General features: G+C 44.4%; 1 protein-coding gene across 2 annotated transcripts in view; it reads right to left on the reverse strand.

Annotated features, from left to right (window-relative positions):
• Positions 1–2022: 2022 nt before the first annotated feature.
• The window catches only part of emc2 (ER membrane protein complex subunit 2), a 105974-nt gene continuing 89050 nt past the window's right edge, over positions 2023–18946 (reverse strand). For both annotated transcript variants that reach the window (XM_078216921.1, XM_078216922.1), the window contains exon 11: positions 2023–2440. In XM_078216921.1, coding sequence (XP_078073047.1) covers positions 2354–2440 — 87 coding nt within the window. In that variant the 3' untranslated portion in view covers positions 2023–2353. The remainder of the gene's footprint in view (positions 2441–18946) is intronic.

Here is an 18946-nt window from a genome sequence, read left to right on the forward strand (position 1 = left end):
ATGGCTTCTTTAACGTGTTTAGGGTGGAAGCTGGAGAAATGGAGCATTGTGGTGAGGTTATCCATGGGCTTGTGGTACAGTGAGGTGCTGAGTACACAGGTACATGGTACATACTCTTGCAACTCGGCCAACGTTGTCTACCTGATACGCTGCAGGAAAGGATGTCCCGAGGCATGGTACATTGGGGAAACCATGCAGACGCTACGACAACGGATGAATGAACACCGCTCGACAATCACCAGGCAAGACTGTTCTCTTCCTGTTGGGGAGCACTTCAGCGGTCACAGGCATTCAGCCTCTGATCTTCGGGTAAGCGTTCTCCAAGGTGGCCTTCACGACACACAACAGTGCAGAGTCGCTGAGCAGAAACTGATAGCCAAGTTCCGCACACATGAGGACGGCCTCAACCGAGATCTTGGGTTCATGTCACACTACCTGTAACCCCCACGACTTGCCTGGACTTACAGAATCTCACTGGCTGTCCTGTCTGGAGACAATACACATCTCTTTAACCTGTGCTTAATGCTCTCTCCACTCACATTGTTTGTACCTTTAAGACTTGATTATCTGTAAAGACTGCATTCCAATCATTATTCTGTAAATTGAGTTTGTGTCTCTGTGTGCCCTGTTTGTGAGCATTTCTCCACTCCACCTGACGAAGGGGCAGCGTTCCGAAAGCTGGTGGCATTTGCTACCAAATAAACCAATTGGACTTTAACCTGGTGTTGTTAAACTTCTGACTGAGTTTATTAAAGCAGTAGGCAGTAGATGGCACTGCAGGACTGCTACAGTGCTGGCCAGCATCTCACTCAACTCTGTCACCCTGACACAAGAGGCAAATCGGCTCAACTCTTCCAAATTGGACTGTAGCCTGCTGAAATCTAGTCTTCACATTTCAAACATGCGGTTCAACTGTTCCATTGATGTTGTTTGCTTATAGCAAGTACTGCACCAAAAGACACTTTAAAATCTTTTCTCTCTGGTCAGAAATGGGGAAATTAAACATTATTTCAATACAGTTTCATTTATCCCGATGAAGACTGAATTGCCTCAAATCTTCAGAGGAGCCATGAGGACACTTCCTTCTGCAACGGCTCAGTTTGAAAAGTGAGTCACTAAATTGCACCTAGTACCGGTGATGGCCTTCACCCCACCCTGCGTCTCGCCCTCCAACCTCATAAGCCACTTCATGCCATGGTAGACTTTGCCAATTGTAGATCTGCAGCCCAAATTAAACACAAGAAACTCGGCTTTCCAAACATACAGCATTCTCCTTTTGCAGAGTCTCAGTGTTCTGTTACAATAATACTGCTGCAACGGATCAGACCCACAATCTGTCCATTGCAATTTGAGAATGTAGGTAGTGGAAGCAAAGGCTCCTTATAGAATCAATGCAACATCCAGAAACTTTACAAGCAGTAACGTGGGACCTGTATCTTTCTGGAATGCATTAGGATTCACATCCAATTCTCTTATTTTCGAGCAATGATCGGAAAATGAAACGCCGGAATGTATAATTTCACAACAGCATTTAAGAACCTTGTTACACTCACTGGGCCGCTGTAAGTGACCTACACTGGGTTCAGTCTAAGAGGGACTCTGGCTTCGTCCAGTGAGGAACACATCACCATCTCAAGTGACTCTGCATTCAGAGACACTTGAGGGCCGCCTGGTGAATGTGATCCCAGCTGCACCCATGTAAACTATATATCAGTGGGGACTGTGGGACATGCTGGTTGGGGCAGGGGAGAACAAGAGAGAGAAATGCATCACTGAGGGATGGCACACATGGGCAATGTGACACTGAGGACAAGCATTTCCACAGTCACATCACGAGGTAATGGCAGCGTTCTGGCCCACAATCATTGTCTTCAACTTTTTACACTGGTCTCAGAAAATTCTAGTGCGACAAATGGAAAACACAGTTTGCAAAGTTCGCATAGCTACGCCACAGAGTCAGCGTTAACCATCCTTCCAGCTGTAACTTTGAGTTGAGGTATTTCTATCAATGAGGGAGATGACTCGAAGCTCACCAGTGACTCTGGTGAAACATTTTATTTTGTGAATGTGCTTTTCCATAAAATCATAAATATTTCCTTTAATAATTACTCAAACGTTACAAGCCACCACCAGTCTCTAAGTGAATGTCAGCTGAGTGTCTCTGATGTGAAGCAGCAGTCCCACACACAGGCAAACGCTGAATCAATCTGGCAAAGTCCGGCGGCCGGGTTGGTATCACCGACAATGCAGGGGCTGGGTGGGGTGGAGGAGGAGAGAGAAAGGAGACAGAGATCCCAAGAGTGTGCTGAGGCGGAAGGTTCGACTGCGCCTGATCCAGTGTAGCACGATGATTTCATGACTGCGTGATCTGCAACGCTTCCAGCATATCTTCCACAACTTTGAGCGAGTACTTGGTCTCCTTCCTGTTGCGGCCTGCAAGCTGGAAGTCAAGAGGAGGAATTAGAGTCATAGAGATTTACAGCATGGAATAAGGCCCTTCGGTCCAACTTGTCCATGCCGCCCCTTTTTTAAAAAAAAAACGACTAAGCTAATCCCAATTGCCCACGTTTGGCCCATATCCCTCTATACCCAACGTACCCATGTAACTGTCTAAATGCTTTTTAAAAGACAAAATTGTACCCGCCTCTACTACTGCCTCTGGCAGCTTGTTCCAGACACTCACCACCCTCTGTGTGAAAAAAATGCCCCTCTGGACCCTTTTGTATCTCTCCCCTCTCACCTTAAACCTACGCTCTCTAGTTTTAGACTCCCCTACCTTTGGGAAAAGATATTGACTATCTAGCTGACTTATGCCCCTCATTATTTTATAGACCTCTATAAGATCACCCCTAAGCCTCCTACACTACAGGGAAAAAAGCCCCAGTCTATCCAGCCTCTCCTTATAATTCAAGTCATCAAGTCCCGGTAGCATCCCAGTAAATCTTTTTGCACTTTTTCTAGTTTAATAATATCCTTTCTATAATAGGGTGACCAGAACTGTACACAGCATTCCAAGTGTGGCCGTATCAATGCCTTGTACAACTTGAACAAGACGTCCCGACTCCCTGTATTCAATGTTCTAATTAGGTGTAGGTGCAGACTGGCACTTCTTGGATTTATGGTATTGAGTTGATAAATCCAATCACCAAAATCACTGCACTAACCACTGAAATAATGTCTAACTCAGCTTTCAAAAAAAAGAATTGAACTTGAGAGGCTTCACTTGAAGCCAAGTGACACCTTCTCAACACAACACTTTCCAATAAACTTCAGTGTAAATGTGTCCTCAATTTGCACTCAAAACATCTAAGCAACTGGTTTCTGTCCACTTGAGAATGGAGATATTTAGCGGGGAGGGAAAGAGTGGGCAAGGTTAATGTTAATTCCTGAAATATACATCTATTCTGATAATAAGGTGAAGAGGAACACTCTGACACTTCTGATGACAATCACCCAACAGTTTGCTCTCTCTCTGACCGGCCCCAGTGAACAGAGGCAGCAACAGAGATAAAGAAAGACTTGGTTCACTAAAGCTCATCACTTTGTTTGAAGCACTTGCCATCCATCAATGTGTCATCAAATTTAATTCCAAATTGTACTCAAATGTTAAGCACCCATGGACCACAGGAGTGGATTTTTAATTAAATTTCCAAAGTCTGGCTGCTGCTCTTTGGACACTTACCAAGCGCCTCGATCACACTCGGGCTGTCTAAAGTGGTCACTGGGTTTAAAATACTTGTTCATGTGACTGTCCCCCGAAATCACGGGCATTCACATCCCCAAGCTCACTCACAGGCTTTAAGCTTGGGAAAACACTGGCGGGGCAGAGACAGAGAGACAGTAAAAAAGCTGCAGAGGATTTAGTTAGCAAGCTCACTCTGCTGTCAGTTTAAAAAAAACAATCTTGGCTGCGCTCCTAAACTTAATCCATTGGTATTAAATGTCTGTGTTGACACAGACACTTGACATTTTGTGTTAAGAGATTTATTTATTTTTTTTGCACGGAGTATGGTGGACTGAGCAGTTAAGAAGCTCTGAATAATGTGATGTAATACCAGACACAAATTACATTAAAACAGAATCCACAGCAAAGTAAAAACTTCCAAAACATCTGTGTCTCTTTTCCTCGCATTTACATCCAGTATATTAAATATGCATTATTACAACCGCCCTATCAACTTCCAGGTGCAGAAAGATGAAGTACATTAAAAATGTTTAATTGTTCACTGAAACCAGCATTATTTGCATCTGTCCCTTTCCACTTGTTTATTTTAGAAATTTGTTAAAAAGTTACTTCTACTGTTTTTCTTTTTCTACACATTCTTTCAAAGAATCATGGTGGCACAGTGGTTCGCACTGCTGTCTCACAGCGCCAGGGACCCGGGTTGGGTCACTGTCTATGTGGAGTTTGCACATTCTCCTCGTGTCTGCGTGGGTTTCCTCCGGGTGCTCTGGTTTCCTCCCACAGTCTGAAAGACGTGCTGGTTAGGGTGCATTGGCCATGCTAAATTCTCCCTCAGTGTACCTGAACAGGCGCCGGAGTGTGGTGACTAGGGGATTTTCACAGTAACTTCATTGCAAGCCTACTGTGACACTAATAAATAAACTTTAAACTTTAAAAAAAGATTCATTCATGTCCAGGGACGCTGGCATCTCCACCTGGTCTAAGCCTCTGACTCCAGTCACGCACCAGTGTGTCTGACTCTTAATTACCTTCTGAAGTACATTAGCAAGCCGTTGACTTCGATCAAACTGGTGCCATCAGTGATAGGTTCATAGGGAAAGTAGGCACCCCAGGACAGGCAACAACTGTCTGACCTGCCAGCGGCATCAACATTCTCAACAATGAATAAAAAGACAGTAATTTTTTTTTTACAGAAAATTGCTCTGCTGTAGCTGTTAAATGGATTGAAATCTAGCGCGGAAACTACTCGGGGCATTGAAGGGAGGAATGGTTAATGATGTGGTGTAATGAAGACAAACTCACTGAAAGGTGTTGATGCTGCCTTTCATTGTAACTGAGACCGGAATAATCCTTTACAGGAGAATCTGGGAGGTTCAGCAAAGAACAATACAGCACAGGAACAGGCCCTTCGGTCCTCCAAGCCCGCACCGCTCATGTGCCCAACTAGACCATTCGTTTGTATCCCTCTATTCCCAGTCTGTTCATGTGGCTATCTAGATAAGTCTTAAACGATCCCAGCGTGTCCGCCTCAATCACCTTGCTTGGGAGTGCATTCCAGGCCCCCACCACCCTCTGTGTAAAATACGCCCCCCTGACATCTGTGTTGAACCTTGCCCCCCTCACCTTGAACCTGTGACCCCTTGTGTTCGTCACCTCCAACCTGGGAAAAAGCTTCCCACTGTTCACTCTATCTATCCCCTTCATAATTTTATACACCTCTATTAGGTCGCCCCTCATCCTCCGTCTTTCCAGGGAGAACATCCCCAGTTTACCCAATCTCTCCTCACAGCTGAGACCCTCCATACCAGGCAACATCCTGGTAAACCTTTTCTGTACTCTCTCCAAAGCCTCCACGTCCTTCTGGTAGTGTGGCGACCAGAACTGGACGTTTAAGGTGTAGCTTAACACTTGCATTATCTGACAATCATCAGCTCTTGAGGTTTTATCTCACGGGAGTGAATGACTGACAGCTGCTCACAACTACCTGATCCTAAACTCAACAGAACCCCTTCCTCACACTGGAAACTGCTATAGGTTTAACACAAAATCGCAACCTATAGGGGCTCAGTACACTTCTCCTTATTTACCAAGAGACACAACAAGGAAACCAATTCTGTCACACACCCGAAACTTTAACTCCTGTTTTCTCTCTCTGTAGATCCTGCCAGGCCTTTGGGATTTCTCTGGCATTTTCTACTGCATTTCAGAGTTTCAAAATCAGCAATATTTTATCTTTTGTAACTGTTTCCATTGGCAAGAAAGTCCAGAAACGAGAGCGACAGATTTTAAATTGTGACAAATGATTTAAAACAGAGTTATGAAAGGGAAGGAGATGCAAGTGTACGCTTCAAACGGGATCCAGTTAAATACTTGAAAAGGAAACATTTGCAAGACAACGGAGTAAGGGAAGGGAAGGACTAAAGAGCTGGCATACGCACAATGGGCTGAATGGCCTCCTTTTCATCCAATCCTACAGTGCAGGAGGCCATACAACCCATCGAGTCTGCACCAACCACAATCCCACCCAGGCCCTATCCCCATAACCCCAGGCATTTTACCCTAGCTAGTCCCCCTGACACTAAGGGGCAAATTAGCATGGTCAATCCACCTAACCCCGCACATCTTTTAGACTGTGGGAGGAAGCCGGAGCACCCGGAGGAATCCCTCGCAGACACGGGGAGAACGTGCAAACTCCACACAGACAGTGATCCGAGGCCGGGAATCGAGCCCGAGTCCCTGGCAGTGTGAGGCAGCAGTGCTAACCACTGTGCCACCCCATGCTGAAGCTTGTAAGAGTTGTCTGGATGTGATTCCCTCTTCCAAAAAGACAGTTATTTAATAATATGTCGGGTGCTTAAAAATTCGATACTGGTGCCAAACACTGCAGCACATTTTTATAATTACTTTATCAAAGAAAAAAGATGTTTTGGTCATTATTTTACTTCCATACAATTACTGGAGGGACAGCAGACTTCACTTGCATTTTTGTAACTTTATGTAATTGAATTAAAGATTTCCAAGACAGAATTCTACCTACAAGTATCAATAGTAAGCCCTCCTACCAAAGACCTTTGAATGGACCTACCTCGTATTAAGTTGATCTTTCTCTACACCCTAGCTATGACTGCAACACTACATTCTGCACTCTCTCCTTTCTGTCTCTCTGAACGGTATGCTTTGTCCATAAAGCGCGCAAGAAACAATACTTTTCACTGTATACTAATACATGTGACAATAATAAACCAAACATACTCAATGACATACACACACGCATGTGCGCGCAGGCACATGTGCACACACAGCTGTTTGAAAAATTACACCATACATCTGAACACCACTGAGGCCTAATTTAGAAGACAGTATTCTATGATTTATTAGCTCGGTTACGCCACACTTGGCTGTGTGTCAAGTGTTCAATTTGTGAGCAGAAACAGAGTTCTTCTGCCCTAAAATGTGTCTGAAATTTGACTCATTTGGAAAAGAGCATCATGATTTACCAGCTCGTAGGAATATTCCAAGCGAGATGAACCAGTTTATGGACATCATCTGAATCCCAATATCTGGATCTTCATATCACCAAAAGGTTCACACCCGTGCGCAATTCACGTAGTCCTTTTGTATTCTAATTTCTGAGTCAGCTGACAGAATTTGAGCCACACTCGAGACTCGAGTTTGCAAATCTAGGCCGATGCTCCAGGGGAGTGCTGAGGGAGTGCTGCACTCTCAGAGGTGCCGTTTCTCAGAAGGATGTTCTCTCACTCTAAGATGGAAAAGATCCCACAACACTATTTCTAAGAAGAGTGAGGGAGATGCACAAAAACAAAAGCTGAACGCATCAAACAGAAAGCCGAGAAAGGGAAAAAGTATCCATGTAGTAAAGTTTAAAGTTTATTTATTCATGTCACAAGTACGTTTAAATTAACACTGCAATGAAGCTACTGTGAAAATCCCCGAGTCGCCACACTCCGGTACCTGTTCGGGTTACACTGAGGGAGAATTTAGCACGGCCAATGCACCCAACCAGCACGTCTTTCGGACTGTGGGAAGAAACCGAAGCAGCCGAGGAAACCCACGCAGGCACGGGGAGAACGTGCAGACTCCGCACAGACAGTAAGCCGGGAATTGAACCTGGGTCCCTGAAATTGTGAGGCAGCAGTGCTAACCACTGTGCCGCCCGTAGAAAAAGGTGCAAAAAAATCTCGAGTCACAGTTTGAAGATGAACTCTTACTAAACGTACCGGCTATTGCTGGTGCAACTACCCGTTACTGGATCATTCCTTCACGGACAGCCAGTGAAAATAGAGGTGGACACTGGAGCCGGTTTTGTTGACACCACAAATCTTTTACCAAGAAAAGCTTTGACGTATTGCCTTGAAACTCTCGAAGACGATGTTAAAAAGCTGTACTTTGAAGGGCCACTTTTATGAAGCTGTGTAGTGGTCTGTAGACTTGTCCTTGCAAATCGTTAAAGGAAACTATCCTGCATCAATGGGAAGAACCTGGCTGAGAAAGATCAGATTAAATTGGGCCGAGGAAAATCTCATGATGGATTCCAAAGCAGGTCTACCAAAGATCTGGAAGAAACATGCCATTGTTTTCAACGGTGAGCTGGGAAACATGAAGATGATCTCAGTTAAGTTAAACGTTAAGGACGAAAGTCAGGCAAGATGCTCAAAAGCTACCGTGAACACCTTGTGAGCAATAATGGGCCGCAGTTCATTTTGCAAGAATTTACAAACTATATAAAGGAGAACGGGATTCGACACATCCGGTCCACTCTTTATCATCACTTTGGAGAGACAATGAAACATCTGTTGAAGGTAATTGGAGAGAAAAGTTTATTGTCTAAACGATTGAGCCAATTCCTGCTGACATACAGAAATTTGGTTTGATTTGTCGTATGCATTGGGATACAGTGAAAAGTATTATTTAATGCGCGCAAAACATATCGTTCATAGAGTACATAGGGGAGAAGGAAAGGAGGGGGTGCAGAATGTAGTGTTACAGTCATAGCTAGGGTGTAGAGAAAGATCAACTTAATATAAGGTAAGTCCATTCAAAAGTCTGATGGCAGCAAGGAAGAAGCTGTTCTTGAGTCAGTTGGTACGTGACCTCAGACTATTGTATCTTTTTCCCGACGGAAGAAGGTGGAAGAGAGAATGCCTGGGGTGCTTGGAGTCCTTAATTATGCTGGCTGCTTTTCCGAGGCAGCGGAAAAATGCTGCATGCTCAACAACCCATGTTTCCCTGGCTTTGTTCATGATTAAACATCAACTACACACACTGTCTGATTTGCTCAAATCACCCAAGACAAGAGAAATTGTTGAGAAAAAGCAACAAGATCAGGTTATATGACAAGAGAGCAAGGTGAAATGTCATGTTCTTCATCAGGGTCAAGAAGATCTGACAAGGAACTATACCACAAGTGAAAAGTCAATTCCTGCCATCATCTCAGCACAGACAGGACTGGTCTCCTGCACCGTGCAAACATGAGATGATATAATATGGAGAAGGGATGCAAATCAACTTTTGGCAACAAGAACCAATCTGCCAGAGACAGACTCAACAGAGTCCACAGCAAGCAGTACCAAGAACTGGAGCTTCCTGAGAACCTTACGCTACACAAGCCAACTGGGGAAGACAGTACGTAAGGTGAGAACACTTCAACACTGAGTTTACTTCAGAACACCACATCAACTCCAGTTAATACAACCACAGATGGTGTTCAAACCAAGCCAATGGCACCAGAAGTTGCGGTAAACACAAAAAGCAGGCGCCTGAGGGTCGCAGACACTCACACAGAGCGACGGCCTCCAGAACGTCTATTAACTGTTGTTCATTGATTGTTCATATTGCTAATTTTGATTGTTAACTTTATGTTGTTATTGGTGTCAGGAACCTTTGATTTGAAGGAGGAAAAGTATTGATGTTATTCCCAGTGTTTTCTCATCAGCAGCTCTGCAATGGAACAGGGGCACTTTAAGAGACCGATCACATGACATCGCTGATGCTGCCATTGGCTGTTCTGAGCAGTTGTAGAGTTAACATCTTTGTTTGAATCGTCGACCTGCAGTCTAGCTTTTAAAAACCACCATGGCCTGCATTTCTCCAATAGAACATGTACCTTACCCAGTTGTCAGCTGTTCCATTTGCCCTTTGCCCTCTTTAGCCAGGAATCCTCCTGAACCCATTTCAGAGACATTGTTGAGTATGCACCAGATCTCGGATGAGCGCTGGCCAATTTGAGATGGGTCACTCCCTGTTCCAACAACCTCAGCTGCGTTCAGCATTTACCCATGAAGTGAAGGAGGTAAATTCAGTGAGGAAAAGGTTGGGGGGGGGGGGGAGAGAGATCGTGAGTCTAAGCGTGTTCCTGATGCTGCTTCATCTACTGATGTATTAATACTCTGTGTCTCCACAGCAATTCCACACACAAATGGTTTGGATTTAGAAATTCTTTATAATGGCAGAGGTTTAATGCCCAGCTCATTGTGGGTGGCACAGTGGTTAGTACTGCTGCCTCACATCGCCAGGGACTCGGGTTCAATTCCCACTTGGGTCACTGACTGAGCGGAGTTTGCACGTTCTCCCCGTGTCCGCGTGGGTTTCCTCCCACAGTCTGAAAGATGTGTGGGTTAGGTTGATTGGCTGTGCTAAAAATTGCCCCTTAGTGTCTTGAGATGTGTAGGTTAGAGGGATTAGCGGGTAAATATGTAGGGATATGGGGGTAGGGCCTGGGTGGGATTGTGGTCGGTGCAGACTCGATGGGCCGAATGGCCTCTTTCTACACTGTAGGGTTTCTATGATTCTCTCTAGAAACCCATATTGAACTGAACTTGAACTAGCTGGGGTAAATATGTGGGGTTACGGGGATAGGGCCTAAGTGTGATTATGGTCGGTGCAGACTTAATGGGCCGAATAGTCTCTTTCTGCACTGTAGGGATTCTGCGATTGTGTGAGTAGCACTTGCCAAGAAGTACAAAAGAAAGGATGAATTGGATGAACCTGGCCGAGTGCATCACGCAGGAAAACCCTTTCCCTATCACTGAAACTAAGATGTCAAAGGAAGGAGAAGTTTCTCAGCAGGAAGAGAGATCTTACATTTCTACAGCATCATTTACAACCTCAGCGTATCCCAACTGGAGACACAGGTTCAAATCCCACCATGGCAGCTGATGGAATTTAGTTTTAATTAATAAATGTGGAGTTGAGATAAATCAGTAATGGTGACCATGAAACCATCAATTGCTGTAAAAACCCATCTGGTTCACTAAGGAAATCTGCTGTCCTTACCCGATCTGGCCTACATGTGACTCCAGATCCACAGCAATGGCTGTGAAATATGGCTCTGAAATGGCTGAGCGAGCCAATCAGTTCAAGGCTAATTTGGAATGGGCAGCGTTGGCCTTGCCAACATCCCATGAAAGAACAAAAAACTTTCAAAAAGGAATTGGATAAATGCTTGGAAGGGAAAGTTTTGCAGTGCTGTGAGAAGGAGCAGAGGGAGTGCGATTAATTCAAATTAATGAAGTTGAAAGAGTTGCTACAAACACAATGTACTGAATCGTTCCCGCCGTGTGAATGTCTGTTTAGCTTTTTGTGGAGGCCCTTTCAAGCACAAAATGAGTAAAACTAGCTCGGACACTGCTGCAGCACTCCAAACCCCTTTCATTAACATTTCTATAGCACTGTCGACCCACACTCACCTGCCTCACCGCACGAGTGACTGCAGACTTCCCATAGGCAAAACACCGGGAAAAATCTGCAGAGCAAGTGATCCAACCAAATGAATTCTGAACATTATGGGCACAGCCAAAAGCTGAGTACAGTTGCAGCAAGGCAAAATGTAATTTGTACCATAATGCTTCCAACATTGTACAATCTTCAGCTGCTGTATAAATACAGAATTAAACTGTCCACCCGTTCATCAGCTTTGACAGAGTATCTTTAGAACAATTACTGCAGGAGAACAGAACGCTCACTCAAACTACATTTTACTTATTTGGGTTTTAAGTAGATCAATCACTGGGAGAAGAACAAATTTAAACAGTCTGACTGGATGCTCAGAAACTTGATATTTTCCATAACAATCACTGAAAAACTTTGCTTATTTGTATTTTTGCCAGTTTTTTGAGATTGAACTTGTTGCTTTTCCAATTATTCCTTTCCAACATTCTGTCTTTGTTCATCTCTTGTCAAGAGGTCTCTCACGGACAGATTGCACAGTAGGAAAAACTAGAACTCGAGGGCACAACCTCAGACTAAAGGGACGATCCTTTAAAACAGAGATGAGGAGGAATTTCTTCAGCCAGAGAGTGGTGAATCTGTGGAACTCTTTGCCGCAGAAGGCTGTAGAGGCCGGGTCATTGAGTGTCTTTAAGACAGAGATAGATAGGTTCTTGATTAATAAGGGGATCGGGGTTATGGGGAAAAGGCAGGAGAATGGGGATGAGAAAAATATCAGCCATGATTGAATGGCAGAGCAGACTCGATGGGCCGAGTGGCCTCATTCAGCTCTTATGTCTTATGGTCTATCTCTCTGGAGAGGTAGCGCATCAGAGTTATGTTTTAAATTCATTCATGAGGTGTAACCATTGCTGAAAAGACCAGTATCGTTTGTCCATCCCTATTTGCAATTGAGAAGGTGATGGTGAGAAATCATCTCTAACTACTGTAATTTGTGTATTGATGACACACCCACAGTGCTGTTAGGGAGGGAGTTCCAGGATTTTGACCCAGTGACAGTGAAGGAACGGTGATATACAAAGAACAGTAGAGCACAGGAACAGGCCCTTCAACCTGCCAAGCCTGTGCCTATCATGTTGCCTGCCTAAACTAAAACCGTATGCACTTACAGAATCCGTATCCTTCCATTCCCATCCTGTTCATGTATTCATCAAGATGCTCCTTAAATGCCGCTATCGTACCTACTCCCACCACCTCCCCGGGCAACGCGTTCCAGACATTCATCACCCTCTGTGTAAAAAAAACTTGCCTCGCACATCTCCTCTAAACTTTTCCCCACGCACCTTAAACCTATGCCCCCCAGTACTTGACTTTTCTACCCTAGGAAAGAGCCTATCCACTCTGTCCATGCCACTCATAATCTTGTAAACCCCCGTCATTCCAGTGAGAACAAACAGAGTTTATCCAACCTCTCCTCATAGCTAATAACCTCCAGACCAGGCAGCATTCTGGTAAACCTCTTCTGTACCCTCTCCAAAGCACCCACATCTTTCTGGTAGTGTGGCAACCAGAATTGTTCACTAAATTCTAAATGATGCCTAACTAAGGTTCTGTACAGCTGCAGCATGACCTGTGAATTTTTATACTTAATGCCACGACCGATGAAGGCAAGCTTGTCGTATGCCCTCTTGACTATCTTATCCACCTACTTTGCCACTTTCAGTGATCAGTGGACATGCACGCCCAGATCTCTCTGCCTGTCAATACTCTTAAGGGTTCTACCATTTACTGTACAACTCCTACATGCCTTGGACCTTCCAAAATGCATTATCTCACACTTGTCCGGATTAACCTCCATCTGCCTTTTCACTGCCCAAGTCTCCAACCGGTCTATAACTTGTTGCATTCTCTGACAATCCGATGTATTTCCAAATCAGGATGGAGAGCGACTTGGAGATGGTGGTATTCTCATGTTTCTGCTGGTCTTTATCTTCGAGGTGGTTGAGATCACGGGTGAAGCCTTGGTGAGTTGCAGTGTATCTTGTAGCTGCTACACACCGCTGCCACTACCTGTCACTTGTGGTGGATGGGGGGGCGGCTAATCAAGCAGGGCTGCTTTGCCCTGGATGGTGTTGAGCTTCTCCAGTGTTGTTGGAGCTGCACCCATCCAGGCGAGTGGGGAGTATCCCATCACACACCTGATGTGTGCCTTGTAGATGGTGGACAGGCTTTGGGGGGTCGGGGGGGGGGTGAGTTACTCGCTGCAGAATTCCTAGCCTTTTTTCTGGTTTTGTAGCCATTATCCTGCGTTGCCCAGGATCTCACTGAAAGAACCAATGTTAGCAACATAATTCAGTGCTGTTGCTGTCTACATGATAGCAATCTGACTTGAATCCGACTCCTGGGACCTGAACCCATTATCCAGACTGAAGCAACGGATGGTTGGAGATGCAGTCATTCGGATGATGCAGTAAACTCCAGAGCACTATATCAAATTCGAGTAGGAAAGTCCTCTCCAGTGTCTTCACCAATATTTGTCCCCCAGCATCTAAAACAGGCTATTTGCTCATTATCACATTGCTGTTAATGGGAGCTTGTATTGCTCAGATCAGCTGCCACATTTTCCAACATTACAACAGTAACTACGCTGCAAAGCACTAGGCCCATCCCTGAGCTTGTCCATGTTTTCACCCAGTACATCCTTTCATAGCAACCAAGCACTTACACAATCTACAAGATAGAGCAGCAACCCAAATGGTGCCCGTATTCTCTCAGCTGTGTTTTTAAAGTGTTTCAGGAATTTCTTTCCCCTCTTTAACCTTTTCTTTTCCCCTCGAGCCTTATACCATTTCCTGATTGAAACCGAGAGTCAATGCCCTACAGACAAACCTCAACCAGTGTCAGTTTTAGCTGTAAACAGGGAACCACCATAAGGCATTGGAGCAGAATTAGGCCACTCGGCCCATCGAGTCTGCTCCGCCATTCAATCATGGCTGATTTTTCCTCATCCCCATTCTCCTGCTTTTTCCCATAACCCCTGATTCCCTTATTAATCAAGAACCTATCTATCTCTGTCTTAAAGACACTCAATGACCCGGCCTCCACAGCCTTCTGCGGCAAAGAGTTCCACAGATTCACCACTCTCTGGCTGAAGAAATTCCTCCTCATCTCTGTTTTAAAGAATCGTCCCTTTAGTCTGAGGTTGTGCCCTCCGGTTCTAGTGAATCACGTGGACAAGCGCCCAGTATCTGCACCTGTAATCACCAAATGCATTTACTTCTGGGCACTGCGCTTAAACCTGGTATTCCCTTATTAATCTACTGCATTTCCTGAAAAAATCCAGAACGGATATACGACAGTACGATATGTATGTGCTCGATGTGTTGAAGCAAGAGTTGCTTACTTTTTGCAAATCCATACTCCAATTGGGGTCATTCACTTCTGCCTCAATTAAAATAATCGATAATAGAAGCAGTACTTTCCGAGCAACTACAACCACTTTTTAACAACTAAATATGCAAAGTCTACTTCCTGTCTAACCACTGCCAATTTTCAATACCAGATTCGAATGAGAGCAAAGTCATGCCTCTCTTCAGTCCGAATCAGATTAACAAAGACGTAATGAGTTCTCTTTCAAAAACACTCAAGTAAACATTCAAGGACTATTCAAATCATGGCTCCTTAACTTCCAACTTATTATGCTTTCTGTAATTGCTTCCTTCCCTGCAGAGAGAAATACCTTGTCATTTTAAAAAAAAGTGAATTTCAATTAGCCGCAAACAAATATATAGAATAAGAGTTTGAGTTATAAGGAGAGGCTGGATAGACTGGGACTTTTTTTTCCCAGGAGCGTAGGAGGCTTAGTGGTGATCTTACAGAGGTCTATAAAATAATGAGATCAGCTAGATAGTCAACATCTTTTCCCAAAGGTCGGGGAGTCTAAAACTAGAGGGCGTAGGTTTAAGGTGAGATGGGAGAGATACAAAAGGGTCCAGAGGGGCAATTTTTTCACACAGAGGGCGGTGTTTGGAACAAGCTGCCAGAGGCAGTAGTAGAGGCGGGTACAATTTTGTCTTTTAAAAAGCATTTACACAGTTACATGAGTAAGATGGGTTTAGAGGGATATGGGCCAAACACGGGCAATTGGGATTAGCTTAGTGGTAAAAAAAAGAGGGGCGGCATGGACAAGTTGGGCTGAAGGGCCTGTCTCCATGCTGTCAACCTCTATCACAGGTTTGCATAATTCTACATAGCAGTACCATTGCCATTTTTGCAGATCAATGATTGAAGCCATGCTCTGCTGCGGTCATTTTAAAACTGTAACTTCCTGACTACAAGCACATGGAGGTGTTGCTCCAGTAATGGCCCACGTGGGTGCATGAGAACCAGCTGTTGTCCTGCAGCTGAACTCTAAATCAGAGTTCTGACCCTTTGCTCCACACTCCCACCGACACATGCCTGAATACCTTAAGTGCGCACCTCCCTGGAATGGTGATGATAATCACCAGGTAACACTGGCACTGACATTCTAATGACCAAAATCCCGCAGAGGAGGCAACCCTTTGTCACAATCAATCAGCGCGCCCTGTCCAGCTGTGTCTTTAAGCCAAAGAGGACGGCGGTTTCAAAGAAACAGAACATTAGAGTGGGCCCAAAGGGCAAAGAAACATGCCCTTTAATTTTCATTTGCCGGTAGGTGCAGGCACCTTTCACACACTTGGTTCCCACAACTGGTCAGCGCGATAAAAGCTTTCAAGTTAGGCTAGAAGCAGTCGAGGAGATTGCTTGCGACTTCCTTTCCCCAGCTGATAAAGAAAGTTACATTTGTGCTGGAAGAGAACAGAAGCCCTTTCTTCACTGGCCTCACATTCCCATGCAAACCAAAACGGCCCTAATCAGATGCCAGGGGAGTTCCAGTCGCTCCAGGAACAGCTTTGATGCAGAGTGCGTTTTAACTTGGCTGCAGATGTCAGTCCTTGGGAACCTAGAGATAAAAATCAGACAAACTAGAACATAACCAGGGCTGCTGACCTGGGAAACCAGCAGCAGAAGTGAGGAGAGCTCTAATGGAACCAGAAACCGGATGATGAATAAAACACTGCCAGGTTTCTAACATTATAAGGCAGCTAATTTTCAGAAAGATCATTACTTCACTGAAAAGCAAGCTGATTTGAACAATGTTGCATCGTTGGGAGATTAAATAAGAGCACACGATTTAGGAATAGGAATTAGCCATTAGGCCTTTCGAGCCTGCTCCGCCATTTGATAAGATCTGATTGTGGTCTCAACTGCACTTTCCCATCTGCCCCTCCATAACCCTCGCCTTCATTATCTATCAAAAATCTATCCAATTCAGCCAGAAAGGAAATCAATGACCCAGCGTCCATCGCTTTCAGGAGGGAGAGAACTGCAGACTAAAGATTCTCAGAGGGGGGAAATTTCACCTCATCAACATCTTAAAAGGGACACACCTTATTTTTAAACTGTATCTCCTTGGCTCCTCCAACAGAAAGCAACATCCTTCTGGTATCCATCCTTTCAAGTCCTGCCAGGATCTTACATCTTTCACTCCAGTGGGTATAGGTCTAACCAGCTTAACCTTTCATTCAATGACATTCAACATCTGATCATCACTTCAAAGCTCTGACTTGGAGAAGAATGACCGTGAACACCTTTTACCAGGCTGAATTTTATATTGAGAAACGTAACTCTAGCAGCAATGGACAAAACAGGCCAAGCACCAGGTCCAAAGTGATCCAGCACCATGGAATGGTGCCCAGGCTAATACGGGACATTTATTTGGTCTGGATAGATAGGCAAGTTAGATAGTCAACATTTTTTCCCCAAAGGTAGGGAGTCTAAAACTAGAGGGCATAGGTTTAAGGTGAGAGGGGAGAGATACAAAGCGTCCAGAGGGGCAAGTTGTTCACACAGAGGGTGGTGAGTGTCTGGAACAAGCTGCCAGAGGCAGTAGTAGAGGCGGTACAATTTTGTCTTTTAAAAAGCATTTAGACAATTACATGGGTAAGATGGGTATCGAGGGAAATGGGGCAAACACGGGCAATTGGGACCAGCTTAGTGGTTAAAAAATGGACAAGTTGGGCCGAAGGGCCTGTTTCCATGCTGTAAACCTCTGACTCGATAAGTTGTCACGGTTACCGTGTGTTGTTCTTAGTGCTGATCAGGTGTCCATTAAAATTTATCCCTTCACAACCAGTTCTGTTCAACTCAGCTACACTCACCAAAGCAGAAATGCTCCGAAATAAACTTCTGTCTTTGGTTAAACTAGCTTCTTAAAACTAAAGATTGCTAGTTACCAATAACGGATGCAATTCATATTTTCGGCTTGGGAGGGGAGTAATATTCAGCAACTTGCCAACTCCACTGTTTGGAATAATGAAGCCTCGAGTCCAATACATTAGGCTGTGTCTTAACTTGGTGGCACCTTCCACACTGGGAATAAAGCACGCACTCAACTACCAACAGCCAACAGCCAAGCGACTGCAACATATGTCCACCATGAGGCAACATTCAAACATACTTAGCACAGCCCGGAACCTATCCGGATCAGAGAAACATCCACATGCCAATGTACCCATGATGGAATCCACTCCTTTCACCAAACCACTAAGATACATCTGTCAGGGTTCAGACCCAATATGCATCTCAACAAACAGATAATCCTATTTTATTTTTTTATTTTCTCCTGAACTTATCTTCGGCAATATGGTTCCTGCAGGAGGCAGGAAACAAGTGGTTGCAGCATTGAGGGAATATAACTTCTTATTGCAATCGTATGCATTCTGTTACATTCATCTGCAGCTTGGTATGTTCATAAATTTCACCCAATACAAAGACCAGGGCATTGCAAAGCATTTTGCAGACAAGCCCAATGAAGTACTTCTTGAAGTGTAGTCACGACTGTAATGTAGGAAATACTGCAACCAATTTGCACAAAGCAAGCTCCCACAAACAACAGACTGTTAACTGTCAGATCGGCGTTGAGTGGAGGTGGCTGAGGATAAATAATGGCCTGGAACACCTCTGGAAGAAGTCCTCTGCTCTTCTTGAAATAATGGGATGGGTTCACAAACTGGGAGGGCAGATAAGACTTCAGTCTGACGTCTCATCTGAAAACCATAGCAGCAATTAACATTATTTTGTTGTTGTCGATAAAAGCACAATTGCCATTCCTGAGTTCCAGCTCACAGTATGCCATTTCACCCCACTTCCCTGGTGAATGAAGCATACTCGCAGGCTGATCTTGCTGAACTGGGGGCAATTCTATCAGAAATTACAAGCTGACTTTCAAACTATGTGGTTTTGTGCACTCAAGTAGAACGCAAACTTCACGCTGCAGTTCCAAGATCCATCTCACTGAGCTGCATATCAACAATGAGGGGATGGGCAAACCATAAACTCTCTGTTTTATTAATTCCAGATAACAGTATAAAAAAACTAAGATTGAAAAGATGCACGCAGTTAAACATTGTGCACTTGCTACTCTCATTTTAAAAAAAATGAAATGATTGCACATAATTCCCTTAATTGCAGAATAAACTGAGTTTAACAATG

Source organism: Mustelus asterias, chromosome 7 (genome assembly GCF_964213995.1).
Source record: "Mustelus asterias chromosome 7, sMusAst1.hap1.1, whole genome shotgun sequence".
NCBI classification, from domain to species: Eukaryota; Metazoa; Chordata; class Chondrichthyes; order Carcharhiniformes; family Triakidae; genus Mustelus; species Mustelus asterias.